At 42.7% G+C, this 16222-nt stretch overlaps 1 protein-coding gene across 5 annotated transcripts in view; it reads right to left on the bottom strand.

Annotated features, from left to right (window-relative positions):
• Positions 1-2304: 2304 nt before the first annotated feature.
• The window catches only part of SPOCD1 (SPOC domain containing 1), a 28644-nt gene continuing 14726 nt past the window's right edge, over positions 2305-16222 (bottom strand). For 4 of the 5 annotated variants that reach the window (XM_077931900.1, XM_077931903.1, XM_077931901.1 and 1 more), the window contains 10 exons: positions 14428-14563; positions 13901-14060; positions 13228-13344; positions 12669-12794; positions 11893-12010; positions 11459-11600; positions 9521-9674; positions 7362-7451; positions 6121-6307; positions 2305-4337 (listed from right to left, as the gene is read on the bottom strand). In XM_077931900.1, coding sequence (XP_077788026.1) covers positions 3544-4337; positions 6121-6307; positions 7362-7451; positions 9521-9674; positions 11459-11600; positions 11893-12010; positions 12669-12794; positions 13228-13344; positions 13901-14060; positions 14428-14563 — 2024 coding nt within the window. In that variant the 3' untranslated portion in view covers positions 2305-3543. The remainder of the gene's footprint in view (positions 4338-6120; positions 6308-7361; positions 7452-9520; positions 9675-11458; positions 11601-11892; positions 12011-12668; positions 12795-13227; positions 13345-13900; positions 14061-14427; positions 14564-16222) is intronic. The other variant, XM_077931904.1, reaches the window with a different exon arrangement.

Below are 16222 nucleotides of genomic sequence, written 5' to 3'. Positions count from 1 at the left end.
TGGCCATGGTATCCTTCTGCACCAACTAGTCAAGATGGTTCTGGGAGGCAGTTTCATGGAGACTTCAGTCCTTCCTGCAGTGAAGGTCCCAGAAGGTACTACAGGGAAAGTGCACAACCCAACAGAACAATGAAAGGCCGACCGCAAAGTTGCTCACGACCATCTCTAAAAAGGAGTTTTGAAGAATCTACAGGCAAAGGCTTAAGTTCCACAGTGGAAGACAACTCTTGGGTCACCTGCATGCATCACATCATGGACAAGATCCTCAGGGCATACCTCTCAGATTACACATGGATGCTACACTTATGCTCCTCAAACACTGATGTCCCAAGGGACCCTCTTCTTTACTTGCTTGTGCAGTTGCCCTGTTGCTGGTGGGTAGATATGTTACATATGATGATCAGGGATGCTGCAGACTGTTACTGACATGTCTTAGAAGCACATCTAAATCTTGGATTCCTACAGCTTCTGCCTGCCATGTGAAGCTAGCTAGAGCAGCTACTCAACCAATCAATCTGTTCTAAGAAACTGAAGCTCACAAAGTAATCCTTTAGCAGCTACTCTATTCTGCAACATCAAAGGTCCTTGATAGCTCACTTTTATCTTATTTATGTGTAGCTGATCTGTATGCCTCCAGAAAGTGGCACCTTTGCCTTAACTCACCAAGAAAAATGGGGGAGTGGGAGGCACTGCACAATTTTGAAATAGATACCACATGCATTAGAAGTCAAATTACAGATTGCCATAATAATAAGCTATTATGGTGGTGGGGGGAGTGTTTAAAAATATAGTCATTGTTCTTCGTGCCTTATGTTAAAAATAACTCCATTAAATGACTTGCTTTTGCAATTAAGGCTACCCATCAAGCTTGAAGATTATAACTGTTTTTTATTGCCATAAGAATAAATCCATGTTGTACAATACAGGGCCACTTAAAGGAAAGTTATGCAGCTATATTTAAAGATTGTTTCCAGCAAATCAAATAAATGCATTATGAAACAATGTTTGCAACTGGAAGATCTATTATTTTTGCTCACTTTTGCAGTTTTGCCTCCCTACTTTCCTATTTGCACCAACAACAGCAGGAGGGTCTTGCTTTATTTCTTTATACCTTGAGTCAAGTGAAGCTCCACAGGTCCTGGAGCAATGACTGAATGTAGCGGTGGGTTGTGTGAGGGCCAATAAGCTGAAGGTGAATCTCAGTAAAATGGACTGAGTGTGTGGCTTGGATAGCTTACCTGAAAAGGATGAGGATGAACTCCGTCTGCAACAGGGGAACGGAACCACCAGCCAACGGGTCAAATTTGGACCAGGACAGGTCCCAATATGGCCTACACTCACCAGCCTCACACCTGATGTCCCATGTGGAACTCAAACATGCAGCCGATCCCTGTAGGAAGCTGCTTTCTCCACCCTATGCTTGGGACTTGGAAAGCACCAAGCGGGCCTGGCAAAGCCCCTTGAGCTGCAGCTTCCAAGCACCCAACAACCAGCTGGCTTTTGGGAAGTGCTGTGTAAGAATCTTTACAGGTTGCCCCACCCACCTGTCAAGGATCTGGGCTGTTAGACCCAAAAGGTTCCCCACCTGTGCTCTGAAGAGTGGTTTACCAGGGAAAGCGGAAGGGCAAACAGAAAGCTCAGACCCATGCTTTCTAGAAGTGGGACAAAAAACTGTGGACAAACCTATAGTCTGTAAGTTCTGCTTGATTTGCTGTTGCTGCTGGAGGCTGAGCTGGCTTCCACATCAAGGAGCATCATTTTCCAGCTATGGCACGTTTGCCAGCTATAGCCATCCCTTCACAGGAGAACCTGGTGAAGTGACCCATGCACTGTTAACTTCAAGGTTGGGCTAGCGCAATCCACTCTGTATGGGGCTGCCCCTGAACTTGGTTTGGAAGCTGCAGCTAGTGCAGAATGCAGCAGCTAGGTTGTTAGCTGGAATGCCTTACACCACCAGAATGCAACAACTATTCTGAAAGAAATGCATTTGAGCTGAAGCATTTGGGACTATTGGTTTTGCAGGTGCCTTTCTGTAGTTAATGAAGAAACATTTGCTTTCTGCTTTTGCATGCTACAAGCTGATTTTGGAGGGGATGGAGAGGCCTGCTGCTAGAAAGAAGACTCTGGATCAGATATTCCTTCCCAATCTTATGGTCCTATTGCATTTTACTAGCAAAATGCTATCAACCAACTCTGCAGGATACAGGTTGTTGGAAAACTAAGTTTAGTAACTTTTTGCAACTTCAATGAAGCTTCGGGTCTACCTTGAACCTCTTCATACACAATACATCTAGACAGTTCCTCTTATAACAATTAACAATGCTTTTATTGCTATGAACAGCTTAACAGAAAAACAGAAAAATCTGTCATGCTAGCATTCTGTATGCAGATAACACCAGTACCGACCCAACTTTCATCTTATAACATCAGTTTTTTTACCACTAGGGTCACTCTCTCTTACCCCACACAACCACATCTAATTTCAAAAAAACCCAGAAATAGTGGAACTTTATTCACTTGTATCTCTCACCATCAAACCCTTTTGTTCAGGAAGTTATTAAGCATGAATTTGCATTGTCATACTGGAGAATGCTTGTTTTCAGGCTATACTGAAAATGTGCTTGTGGTGTGCCAATCAGCTTTGCCACAGACACTGTTTGAGATTTTGCATGCCAAGGCTCACACCATTTACAGAACCAATCAAGATGAACCACAGTGGCAAATGCATTATTTTAAAACCCAGATCTGCTCTGATCATTTAGAAATGAGGGAGTCCAATTTGAAGGGTAACGGAGGGTGATAAACCTTCCACCTCTTGCAGCTTACACAGTCTGTTCCCCAATGTGATTTCCCCCTACCTGAATGCTGTTGTTGTTGCCATTAGTATTCCCACCTGCTGTTTACAATATGGTTGGCAGAGATCCAAGTCTCAATACATTGACCTGCGACTGTTGATTCCAATTTGGTAGCAATAAAGCTTTCCAGGAAAATAGAGGTGGCCCTTTAACAAGTGGTGTGCAAACATTACTTGGCAAACCAGTCCATGTGGTATCATCTTCCTAACAAGAGGTGAAGATCACATTACCTCTCCCACTGGTTCTCCAGTTTTCTGGCCAGGCACAGAAGCATGGCAAGATTCTCCGCGGCAGGACAATACAGCTGGCTGACTGACCAAAATTGTTACGTGAATGCTTAGTAAAGTTGGCCATCAGTATTCACCTCTTAGTGGCTTGCAAAATCATCACCAGTGGTCATAATGTTTTTTTCACCACAAGCACATTCTGAATGTTGATCAAATCTTGCCAGAGGACAAGGATTATGAGAGTCATGAACAACAACAACAAAAGCAAATATATATTTAAAAAGTTGGAAAAGCACAAATCCAATATTAGGTCCCCCCCCCCACTTTTTCCCTGAGATAAATTCTTAATCGCATTAGAAGATGGCTGCCATGCCTCGCCACAATCTTTAAAGCCACCTTTCCCTTTCTTTGCATTTTGTTTTTAAACAACTACAGTTTAGTCCTTGAGGGCCACAAGGCTCTTAGGGCATCTGTGTATTAGGCCCCTGAGTCTGGAGATGGGACTCAACCTGCTGGATGAGGGATAAAGTTTCCTGCAACAATGAGTTGGGTTCTCCAGCAACATATGCAATGCAAGGAATCTGGGGCGAAGATAGAACCTGCGACACTTCGCAAGGTGGCAAAGCATCAGCACAAAGGATGCTCTGTAAGAATGAGGAATCTATTATGTTTGCTCCATCTGCTTCATGCTGATCTGGGCACACAGGCTCAGAAGACAAAAGAAGCTCAATAGTCTTCCAGATATGTGATTGATCAGAATCACCACAGAGCTGCGCAAGATCCCTGTCCTGATGTGGCTGTGCTCCCAAGATTCCCAGACTCAAGTTGTTCCACTGTTCCACTGCCCAATAACTACTTAGTGACTGGTGAGTATCACCTACAGGAAAGTGGTGGGCTTCATTTCCTGCCTCTTCATGCTGCAAAGAGGAAGGATCTCTATGAAACGTCTCTCCACCAAGCTCTTCAGGGTGAACAAAGACAGCATCAGCTGCTAAAGGCTCTTGTCTTGGAAGGACTAGCAAGGGCCCCTCATTTCCACAGAGAAGGCTATCTATGGACAATTGTGGTGGTGGCCATGTCTGGCAAATGTCCACTTGTGGAAGAGAAAAGCTATCAGCTCCAGTGCTGTCCTTTAAAGTGATATTCTTTCTTCTGGCTTTTGGTAAAGGATTAGACATTGTTTCCAAACTGCCTGTACATGTTCTCTTGGGCAGAATTAGTCCCAGCAACAAAGAAGGGTGGCATGGCTCAAGCCCTATGGAAAGAAAGAAAGCAAATAAACGAAATGACATGTTTCTGTAACTCTAGTGACAACCCAGAGACAAAAGCATGAGAATCTCAGCTGTTCTTAAAACAGGTGCCTTAGCTCCTAGAAAACTACAATAATTTGACTGCAGCATGCACCCCAACATTTTAAAAGCAAACTGGGGGGAGGGGCAAATCATTCAATAATTTAAAAAAATCAAGTCCTTAAACCCACTAGCAATCATCTAACCTGTTTAGAAAAAAGCAGATGTGTACTGCTTTAGAAAATGTAAAATTTATGGTGTGTGTCTAAGGGTTTAACACCAGACACAGACCGAAGTGATGTAGTAGAATAATCCTTATTATGAAACTTCATTTACATGATGGAATCACTTCAATCAATTTGGTGCTTCCCACTGCCCTGCCTGCCTCTCTTCATCCCCTCACATCAGTACTAGGAAATAGCATTCTTGATAAATGGACACATGATTCCCTAGTGCTTTGCAATGAGAAATAAAAGGATACCACCACTTCCAAATGTCAACAAATACATTTTAATATCCTGCTCCAGCCAGATGATCAAATTCTGTGCTGTCTCAGAATAGGCGTGCAAAGGTCATATCAGATAACACGATGAAAAAGGCCAACGGCAGAGGGATTCAGAAAAGTGGACTTTTTAAGATGACCAGCAATTGAAGGATTCTGCTCAGAGGGGCATACACATATCTGCCTCATATGCCAAACATTCAAGATTCATTTTCAAACTCTGGGAAGCTCCATCACTCCAGAAGCTCCAATATGCATACAGTGGTTCCAATGAGTACAGGCAGCTCCACAAAATCAGTAATGATCCAATTTGCTACACAAACCAGCTCCATGCGCATACTGGAGTCAGGGCCAACATCTAGGGAGGACTCAGAAGCCCCAGAATCCTTCAGTGTACTCCTTATTTTCTTTCCATGGCCTGTATTCTCTGGCAGATATTTTGCAATAATATATGCTAAACATCTGTTTCCTAGTTCCAAAATTTGGATTTGTTTTGGTAACAAATATACAGAGCCTTGGCACTCTTGCCATTAGCACATGGCCTGGGTATTTTTCACTGAGTTACTCCAAGGGAAATGTCATTCTTCACATCATCCAGTACGTTATCTCTGGTGAATCAATGAAAATAATAAATGAATGGAAATAAAACTTACCCACATGACTGAAAAAATGAAAGTTTACTAGCCCCTTCTCTCTCCCCGCCCCGCTTTCTCCCCAACTCTCTTCTCCCCCAACTATATATGTATACATCAAAGTTTCACATCGAATATAACTGATCTGTAGAAAGAACTTTATGATCTGAAAATAGAGATGATGTATGTACTTTTGTAAGCCCAGAAAATCTTTACTAAAAAACATTTTTTTAAAAAGTCCTCTTGTTTGCCTTTACACCTTCTACCTATCAGTGTCATTAGATTTCTACAAGCTTCTGTATGCTGAGAAGTAAAATTTCTCTTTCGTTTACCCTCTCTGTGCCACGGTACAAATAATCTTATAAACCTCTATCATGCCCTTCCCTCCTCGGTCTTCCCCACCCCCAATCTAACAAGACTGCTTATACAAACAAAATTCATGCAGAAAAGAAATTGTAGTAGAATAGCCATATTAGTTTACAGTGGAAAGGAAAAACTGAGTATTGACTTAATGTGGCACAAAGTGTGTTTTCCAGAAAGATATCTATGATAATTGTTCAATTCCACTTCCATGAACTTCAAGAAAAAGGAGAAAGATTTGTTCCCAGTTCCTACCTGGACCACCAAATGCGTGCAGTTTAGAAGGCACAGGCTGGTAAGCTGCTAATGGCACCATGAATATCTCCATCTGGTTGCTGTCCACGATGCCATATCTCTGTTTATTGTTCAAGTAGGAATACAGAGTGTTATAAGGGTCGAAGCCTTTGGGTAAGCTGGGGTGGAATCTTATCACTCCCATCTCCTGCGCAAACATGGGAAGAAAAAGAAAGGAAGCTATTATCAGGGAGTACAGAGCTCCTATGAAAAGGAACATTTTGCCTATTGAGCACCTGCTCTTCTTGTAAGTGTCAGGGCATTCAGGCCCACACAACACAGCTGCCAGATCAGGAGGGGCTCTGTGGCTGAAGAGCTTTTCACACCTCCTTTGGAAGAAAGCCTAACACCTCCCTTCTACCATCTGACTTACTGCGGCTGGTGCACCACTGTGGCCTCAAGCAACCCTACAGATCAGGTCAGGTCAGGATGAAAAATTTCTTCAATGAAGAATAAGGGTGGCAGCAGGGAATGGCTCATCAAGTCCGGGGCCTGGAAATCACATCCACTCCTGTAAGGTTAGGTCATGCTGGACTGTTTCTAGCTGCAGTTTGACTCAAAGCCAGAAGGCAGGGCCTGAAGATGAGTGTCTTATCTGGCTCCCTGCTACCACTTTATAGTTGTTGGTAACTTCTAAGCTGCCACATCTGGCAGCAACTGGGGGTGGGTTGGGGGACATCAGATGCTGCACAAGATATCTGGGAGTTCCCGTGGTGTCCACTCCAGTTGTAGCCTCTCTGACGGAGAGGGAAGAAGAATGCATTTAGTTTCCAGTGGATGTGAAGCTTTGAGCCCTTCTGTTCCCACATTAAGCTTCTAGTTCTTGCATTCTTTATCTCTTTCTTTCTATTTGTACTTTTGTTTTTTTGTATACATTGCTCACTTCTAGACATTAAGAGGCTCTGAGAAATAACCTTCCCTAATCAAGGCAGGAAGATGACAGGAGTTCAAGAAAGATCCTGCCTCCTCAGGAAGTGTTTGTTAGCGCCAGCTACTCCAGCCCACAGTCTGGTCCTTTACTATCTGCAACTGCAACACTTCTGGAAACAGGAAAGCGTAACAGAAGAGAGTTCTGGATGGTGCTGAGGAGGCACAAATCTGCATTGGATGTTCCTGATGGGGCTGTGGGAACCTTCAAGGTCAACTGTGGTATCAAATAAGCAACAGAGCCTGATTAAAATAAGAACCTTTCAGAGAGATACCTTGCTGTTTGCTGGCCATATGCTGTCTAGATAAGACCAGACATCCTCCGGGAGAATACAGCCCCTTCCCTGTAGAAGATGTGGTAAGGCCTGGATGAATCACAAGAGCATAAAGGAAGATCACTATCATAAGAGAAATCCACGTGTCTGTGATTTAATTTGGTTTTCCAACAATACACTGATCTAGTGAAAACAGATCTAGAATGAACATTATCTTAGCAGCCGTTCTAGGGCTGTTTTAAGGGCAGCAGTTCTCTCCTTACTGAAGATGGGGAGTGAGGAGAGGCTTCCTAAAACTTTCATGGAAGGAATATGATTTGAAGCATGGATTTTTCATCTCATAATTTACTGTCTTAGTACACTACACCAGCTTTATGACTTATTGTCGCAATATCAGAATCCCTGGAACATCAGTTTCAACTTAACCTCTCTTTTTACCCTGCTGCTCTAACAGAGACAGTAAGGCCTATTTAGCTGTTGCTTATCCCTCCTCCAGAGCTATTAGGACTTGGTCAGCAACATAAAAGGGATGCTCCGATAAGAGTAGTGGCAAACTTGCTGAAAGTTCTTAAATGGGTGGAGGGAATGTGGAGGTATTGCGCTGTACCTAATCTAGCCCTGCTCATACCCAGTAGAGGTTCTTACACTTGGACTACTGGGGCACAACCCTCCCAAGGAGAATGTCAAACACATTTTTAAAGGACCCCCCTCCCCAATTTCAAAGCCACCCATTCTTTCCTGTCCCTCTGGAGATATTTCCATCCATCTCCTTTTCTCTGGAAAATCTACTCTCTGTATCACTTAGCCACACTTAATCCAAAAGTATTGGATAGTAAAGAGGTCCCTCCCATGTTCCTCAAGGAGAACTGCCAGTTTTTGAGCCCTGCTAGAAAAATGCAACCTGTGCCGTTAATAAAGATAGTGCAACTCGTACAGCACGTAGGCGAAAAATATTCAGTTGTTCAAAAATAATTTTACACCATTTATCAAATATGTGAGAAAGAGACAATTACTTACAAAGTGCCATGAAAACTTACAAACTACCTAAAATAAAATGAACTTGCAATATCATATTTATGGGCTCTGGCTGAACAGTTTCCCCCTCCTTCCTGTTATGAAGGCAATCTACATTGAGAGGACCTAGTCTGTTCCAGACTTATCAAATCATACAACTGTTCTGAGCAAACTCAGAGCCATTTCCCTGAAGGCCAGATCTCCTCATAGGTTTTAGCAGTACTTTTTTCTGGAAAAAATGTGGAGGAACTCAACACAAAGCTTGTCTGTCTGTCTGTCTGTCTGTCTGTCTGTCTGTTTGTTTGTTTGTTTGTTTGATTTGGGGTGAGGATAACTACATGCAACTGGAAGCAAGTGTTCCTCACATTTTAAAACTTTTTGCATGTTTCTTTAGTTCTTTGGAAATGGATATGTAGCTGTAATCAATACACGAATTCACAAACTTATGGTGTGAGGTCTGCCTTAATTTCTAAATAAGAGATATGCAGTCAATATTGTCTGAAAATGATACTTGAACCCTCTTGCTTAGGAGCTCTTCCCCTGTCCATAGATGTGCAAAGAATAATGGGTGTTTTCCATCAAGGAGACTGTGGCAATCTGCACGTCTGTAATGGCACACTTTCTTAAATAAGTGTTGTATGAGTCCTATTGTGATGAAGCAAGATTAAAAACTGCAACCTGCCATGGGCCAGGAGTCAGCTTCTCCTGCTGAACAACAGCCTGAAGGGGGAGAAGGCAGAGTGACTCCACCTGCAGCTAATCAGCCTTCAAAGACACAGAGAAGACACTGATGAGAACCAGCTGGCTCCAGCCTTCTTAAACAGAGCTCTCAGCAGCAGTCAGGGGCTGGAAACAAAGCCTGTGGTTCCTGACCCTACCTTGCTGCTTCCTGCTCTCCGTCTGAACCCTTGGCTTCGTGATCATCTGATTCCCCAACCTCTGGATTGTCTATGTGGATTGCTGTTTGCCCAACCCTTGGAACGGACTTGACTTTGTATGCTGACTCTGCCAGGTGCATCTCAAAGACTCTTATTTCCTGTTTGTTTGGGCTTGCACTCCACCGAGCTCTGCACGCTGTTGCTTGGCAACGGGACTATGACACAGCACTACCAAGTCAAAGTGTTACCAGCCACCACTGCTCATACCTGTGACAGATTACAGCTGGATCCAGAAACAGGATATGCTTTTGCCACAAATTGCTTCACACTGAACATGTGAATGACTCCTTCCCAGATGGCGGAGTTCCTGGGCTGCTTCTCCACTCGTCGATGTTTCTTTGGAATGTGAGGTGAGATGGGGCTAAAAGAGATGAGGAAATATGCAAATCCAGTTCTGTTCAGAATCGTAGAACTGGAAGAGACCTCGAAGACCATCTAGTCCAACCCCCGGGGCTCAATGTAGGATCTGCAATACAGGATCTTGCAACTACAGTGGTGCCCCGCAAGACGAATGCCTCGCAAGACGAAAAACTCGCTAGACGAAAGGGTTTTCCGTTTTTTGAGTCGTTCCGCAAGACGAATTTCCCTATGGGCTTGCTTCGCAAGACGAAACGTCTTGCGAGTTCTTGCGAGTTTGTTTCCTTTTTCTTAAAGCCGCTAAGCCATTAATAGCCGCTAAGCCGCTAAGCCGTTAATAGCCGTGCTTCACAAGACGAAAAAACCGCAAGACGAAGAGACTCGCGGAACGGATTAATTTCGTCTTGCGAGGCACCACTGTACAACATCCCGAACAGATGGCTATCCACTGTGCTTAAATACCTACAGAAAAGAAGAACTCGCCACTTCCCGATGCACGCTCCACCATCAAATAGGTCTTAGGAAATGTCTCCTAATGTTGGCATTCTGCCAGCTCTTGAAGACACACCTGTTTACGCAAGCATTCCTCTGAACTGAACTTCTGGTTTTATTGTTTTAAAAACTGTTTTTAAATGCCATTCTTTTCAACTGCTTGTTTTATCGGGTCCAATCCAAACAGACACAAAGGAATGTGGTAAATGGAGCCTGCTACTCCTCCTGCTTCTCTCGCTGCTAGCTATCCCAAAGAGTGCAGCTATTGGCTATTCAAAGCAGGATCGGCAAGGCTGGGGAAGAACATTTCAAGCTATCGGGACACTCTGTTGTGGACCTTAAGGTAGCTATCCCTGAACAAAGGAACTTCAAAGGGAAATCCCAACATGAAACGCTCGAGTTACAATTTATCAAGAAATTTGATTCTAGTTCATTTGGGCCTGAATAGAGACAATTGTTTCCTGTCCAGCTACAGGTGTTCTTTTACTCAGCAATGCTAAGCAGATTCTCTTATCACCAATTGTTGTAATGTTTCATAGTGTTTGCATACAGTTAAGCTCTAATGAAATTGGCACAGGCTGTACTTTTGTACTTCCTTACCAATGAACTCCAGTTTTTATACTCTCTCACCCCCCCCCCCGACACATACAAACTGAGAGGTACTGCAATGCATCTGATGAAGTGGACTCTAAATCCATGAAAACTAACACCATAATAAATTTATTAGTCTTTAAAGTGCTTTTTTTCTTTTCTTTTCAAGAGACTAACAAAAGTACCCCTCTGGAAGTTGTTGCAATGGAAGCCATCTGTTTCTGTGGATCATTGTTTTTTAAACTTTTGTTAAGTCAGAACGTTCAGAACTATTCCTCAACAACTCAGCCAATAACAGAGGACATACTGATACCAAATACGACAGCCAACAACTACAAAAGTTCCAAAAACACCAGACTAAGTCTCAGAATTTTTCTTCTTCTATCTGTTGGATGGGTGGTAGAAGAGTAATAATCACATTTCTCCTATAAATCTAGATATGCTGTGCTTTATTATCTCATTTCTCTCTAAAAGGCTATCCAATGGAAATTTTCCTCTTACCCTTGTATGAAGGGAAAATGGCAATGCATGCCTGAGTTACTGCTACAGCTTAAAAGTAACTGTTGATATCCACCAAATGAACAGAGCTTCACACATCTCCGACTGACTTGTTTCTTTTAAGGTTTTAAAAGTCTTGCGTTATTTATGGGGTTTCTATCATCAATATTAAAGTTCTGTGGGTTGAGAAGTATGAATTATACAGACCTGTCCACATGCAGAGGCCTTTCTCCTTCCTCTGAGTACATGGTGCTTGGGTGCCAATGTTTGGTGGCATTTGCTTTCTGTTTTAAAGCGTGCTTGTACGTAGGTGGCTTAAATCCCTGCTCACCGCCGGCAGTAATTTGTCCTAGAAAGCCAGAAGGAACAGTGCTATTTCCCCCCCACATTAAAAGATTCTGAATCAATTTTCAAGAATACTTTTACTCCATTGTCAAATTTAATTGGCAGGCCCAAGATTTTTCTACTGCCGCTTGGATTTGAAGATTGACTTTGGAGTTTTGTATTTGAAGAAGTAATAAATAAAAACTCACAAACTCAGAAGGTCAGTCTTATAAAGAACGGCTGGAATCTTTAATTCAGTGGTCCAAAAAAGCAATCCCTCTTTTTGCTGCAGAATCTTAACAAGTTTGGTAACTTACCAAAACAACTAAGATAGTTAGGATCCTCAGAACGATTCCGCTGAACATCATCTGGGTCTCTCACAGATACTCTAGGAACCTCAGAACTATGGTTCACCTCTTTGGGTGACTGTGATCCCTAAAAATAATGCAAGGTGGCAAGTTACTGGGCCCTTAACTTTTGGTTTCACTGACTACAATTAGTCTCATTAGTTAAACAACTCAACAGTCAATTAAATGGGGGGGGGGGAGCCAATTTAAAGTTTGCAGCACTTGTAAGAGCTATTGTTGACTCCTTTACAGCATCTGGCAAATTATGCGGCTCTCTGATCCTATCCAGAACAGGCTCTAACCAAAGCACTACTGAAAGCATAATCAAACTCACTAACAAAAAGTCTAAGGGACTGTAGTGTAAGGTGCACCATTACTTTTAAGACCTGCACCCCCAGGGTCCCTACGCAGGTTCTGCAGTACAGGGAAGTGCAACCCATTGCTCTTCTTTTATAGTGATTACAGGAAATTTTAATGACAAGCAGGGCAAAAGTCTAGGGCCACATTTAGGCTCTGTTTTTGCTGCACCTGCTTGGACTCAAGGAAGTGGTGCAGTTAAGTAGTTCTCCACTACCCAACAAACTGCACAGAAACCTGTGTCAGAAATTCATCACATGCAGCTCAAATGCCTGCTTCATGCAATCTGGTTGATCTCAGGCACCTGTATATTTTCCCTTGAGCATGAAATGATTTGCACAGTGTATGCTCAGTTGGTTGTGCTTGTCTGAACATCGCTATCTACTCACAAATATTTCTTGGAACATCAAGTCCTCTTCTGCTTCTCTCTCTATCTCTACAATTCCTTTGTGGTTGAATTTTGCAGAGCAACACCTTGGTGCTTCTTGTTCCTCTCTCTCTATTATTTCCAGCGCCTGCAAATAGCACAGTGATGTAGCCATGGCTCTAAATATGCACTTTGGGGGGCCACTTCACATATAATGCTTTTGGGCTTACACTTGATATATAATGCACAAATGCAATAAACATGTGTTTACCAAGATAGTATCATACACATACACTTCTTATGGAACCAGGGTTGGCTATGACCTGAAGCATACACTCAGTGGCACAGGTTTGCCACTGCGTATGTGTGAAAGAGTCCTCCTAAGGCCAGGATACACATGGAACAATAAAGCCAAACATGTCCCACCGCTGGGCTTCTATTAGGACATATTTTTCTCTAGTAAGTAAACTGCCGTCAGATAAGCATAGAGCAAGCTGCTGACTCAGAAACAACTTTGGGGTCCAAGCTGGAAACCGATTCGCTCTGCACTGCCTTTTCGTGGGCATAAAATGATTACTTACACGTTTGTTCTCTTTGGCTCTCCACTCTGCTAGTTCTGGGGGTGCCATCTCAAAGGAGCTCATCTGAACTAGTCTCTTGGGGGTAATCTCCCCAAGTATTAATTTGCGGAAGAGGTACTGAAATAAAGTGAAACAAGCAATCCTCGTTGGAAAGACTATTTATTAGAATAACAATAAATCAATCCACAGCAGCAACCTTTTGCAGGTTGTTTAAAAAAAGGTTGAAAGAGTGAGCCATTTTGCATAAAAAGGACATCTTACTAGCACAGCCAATTTGGAAGAAGAAGAAGAAGAGTTTGGATTTGATATCCCGCCTTTCACTCCCTTTAAGGAGTCTCAAAGCGGCTAACATTCTCCTTTCCCTTCCTCCCCCACAACAAACACTCTGTGAGGTGAGTGGGGCTGAGAGACTTCAAAGAAGTGTGACTGGCCCAAGGTCACCCAGCAGCTGCATGTGGAGGGCTAGACACATCTTTCAACCCTAGATAGGGAATAAAGATTACTTGATGACAAGTGTAACAAAGGGTACAAGTCAACAAAACATAGGGGGAGAAATGTCTATCTTTCACCGCGATTTACAATCTTTGCTTAATAAGGAGAATCACACTGCCCATTAAAAATATCAAGAGGCAAATAAAGAGTTCCGTGTGCTTTTTCATTTTGTTTTTCTGACCTGGTTTTCTGCAGATTTTAAATTGAAGAGCAGACTGCGGTACTTGTTCTTGTAGTTTTGTTCAACACAGCAAAACCGTTTGAAAATCTCCTGCTCCACTTTCTTTGCTATCTTCATGACTGCTTTTTTCTGTACACACAGGTCAGGCAAATCATCCAACCTGAAACACAGAAGGCAAGGAATGTGTTGATTTACCTAGATAGGGCATCCACACAAGGGCTGATCTGCAAACATGTCTGCACTTTCACAAATAAACTGGTCAGTGGGCCAAGCCCAGAGTCCACAACATCTCAATGCAACAGATAAATGTGTAATGCCAGTGTGGTATAACGGCTAGTTATTGACTTGGGCCATTGTGAGGATATCATGGGATATCATGATATGTATCATGTCTTGTACTTTTTGAAGGAATGGTGGGATAAAATGAATAATGCTACAAATGTTTCAGATTAACTTTACCACCTTACAATCAAGACTCATACATAAGTTCCTTTCCTGTGTACACTGAGATGTCCAGGCATTTTTACCTTTTCAAAAGAGCTTCCCTCAAGGCATCCACAACCTTACGACGACTTTGTTCCTGAGTCAGCTGAGAACTGTGAACTGGAGCTGGTGCCTTATTAGGTCCCTGGCGTCTCTTATTCTTCCTTGTCCTATTATCATCTTAGAACAAAAGAAAGAACCTTCAGATCTTCCAACATTCTCCCAAAGGAACTTACAGAACAGAAATTATATGAAGACCCAGTACTGCCTGCTTTTAAGGCAGGGGTATGGAACCTCAGGCCTGGGGGTCAAACGTAGCCTTTCAGACATCTCTGTATGACCCTTGGAACTCTCCAGACCACACCCATCACTGGCCTTACTTTAAAGCAAGAGCATTTTTGCCTTGTGTGCTTGAAATATGCGGCCCTTGTTTTTCTTGATGGAGGGGTGTGTGTGTGGAGAACGTAGCCTACAGTACAAAGGTAAAATTTCTATTTGTTGCTCTACTCAGTTTTGCCTCCGGCTCCACCTACCACTGGCATGTGGCCTTCAGAACATTGCCTAGAATAGAACAAACATTGTTCCCCATCTGTTTAAGGGGTTAAGCTTTTCTGAAAAATCAATGGCTACATTCTCAGTTATAGAAGTGAGAAACACACATGCACTCAAAACAGCCAACCCTCATTTTCTTCTCCCAGCTGAAGACTGCTCTCTAGTAATCAGCAGCCAAAAGCAAAATATATCATAGAACTATATAATTAGAACTTGCATAAACAATCCTTTTTGGGGAGTAATGGCCCCACAATTTTGTTTCAAGGCACAAATATTATTTTCCCCCACTGCTGCCCCAGGCTGTGCTTGTTTTATACAACACCTTCCTATGGTTGAATGCAATTCACCCTCAAGCTAACACCTGTTGCCACTGAGACACTACAAGATGACTGCATGATGGTCAGCTACATGAGCACTTCCCCATTTTTAACATCTGAACATTCATTGATATAGCCTATAAAAAGGAGGGGGAAGTAGCCAGCATGAGCAGACCCTGGAGTCTAAAGCTGTGAAGATGTTGTGAAATGCTGTTGTTTTCATTCCACAGTACTTGGAACCACCAAGGGATAAAAAGGAACATTTTGCTACCACAGCAAAAATGCAAATTCAGTGTTTTTTATCAACACTGTCTAATTTGCCTAATGTACTCCAGCTGCTGAACTGCAGCATTTTAAAATCAAAATTTGAGTTTATTTCCCCTCCTAAGTACTAGCCTCAGTCCTAGAGTAAATTTTAAAATATCCACAGAATGAAAAAAAAGTGTGAGCCACAATGTGTCATAGCAGTTGTTGTTCTGGGCATAGCAGGACTCTCAACAGTTTGGTACCCATGATGGGCTTGCTTTGGTTACTGCCAGTGCTGTGATAAAACGTTCAAGAAATAAAGAACTTGCCCTCTTCACAGTTCCTTCCCCAGGGAAGCCACACTGCCAACAGCTTTCTCTACACTTGGAAAAGCATCAGAGCTGAAACTATTTGAGCACGCAACCCTTAACTGCTTCAGACAAGGTGTACTATAAGCATTTTTCAGTTGCTGCTTTTTAAAAAAGAAAAGAACATTCTGCCCTGAGAAAATCTTCTGACTCTAGGACACCAACAGGTGGTTTTGTAACACCTCATGGACTCAACAAGCCCTTCATCAGTCTGAAAATATCCTGGGATTTATCAAATACCATTTCAATATTGAACTGGTTACTGAAATGCCTGAGCTATACAGAAGTAGAACACACAAATCTGTAGCTAGTGAGCTGTAACTGAGCAGGGATAGGGACCCTTCTAGAAGTTATGA

This window comes from Podarcis muralis, chromosome 7 (assembly GCF_964188315.1).
Source record: "Podarcis muralis chromosome 7, rPodMur119.hap1.1, whole genome shotgun sequence".
Lineage (NCBI taxonomy): Eukaryota > Metazoa > Chordata > Lepidosauria > Squamata > Lacertidae > Podarcis > Podarcis muralis.
Note: the sequence above shows the minus strand (reverse complement) of the source record. Positions and strands in the feature narration are given on the sequence as shown.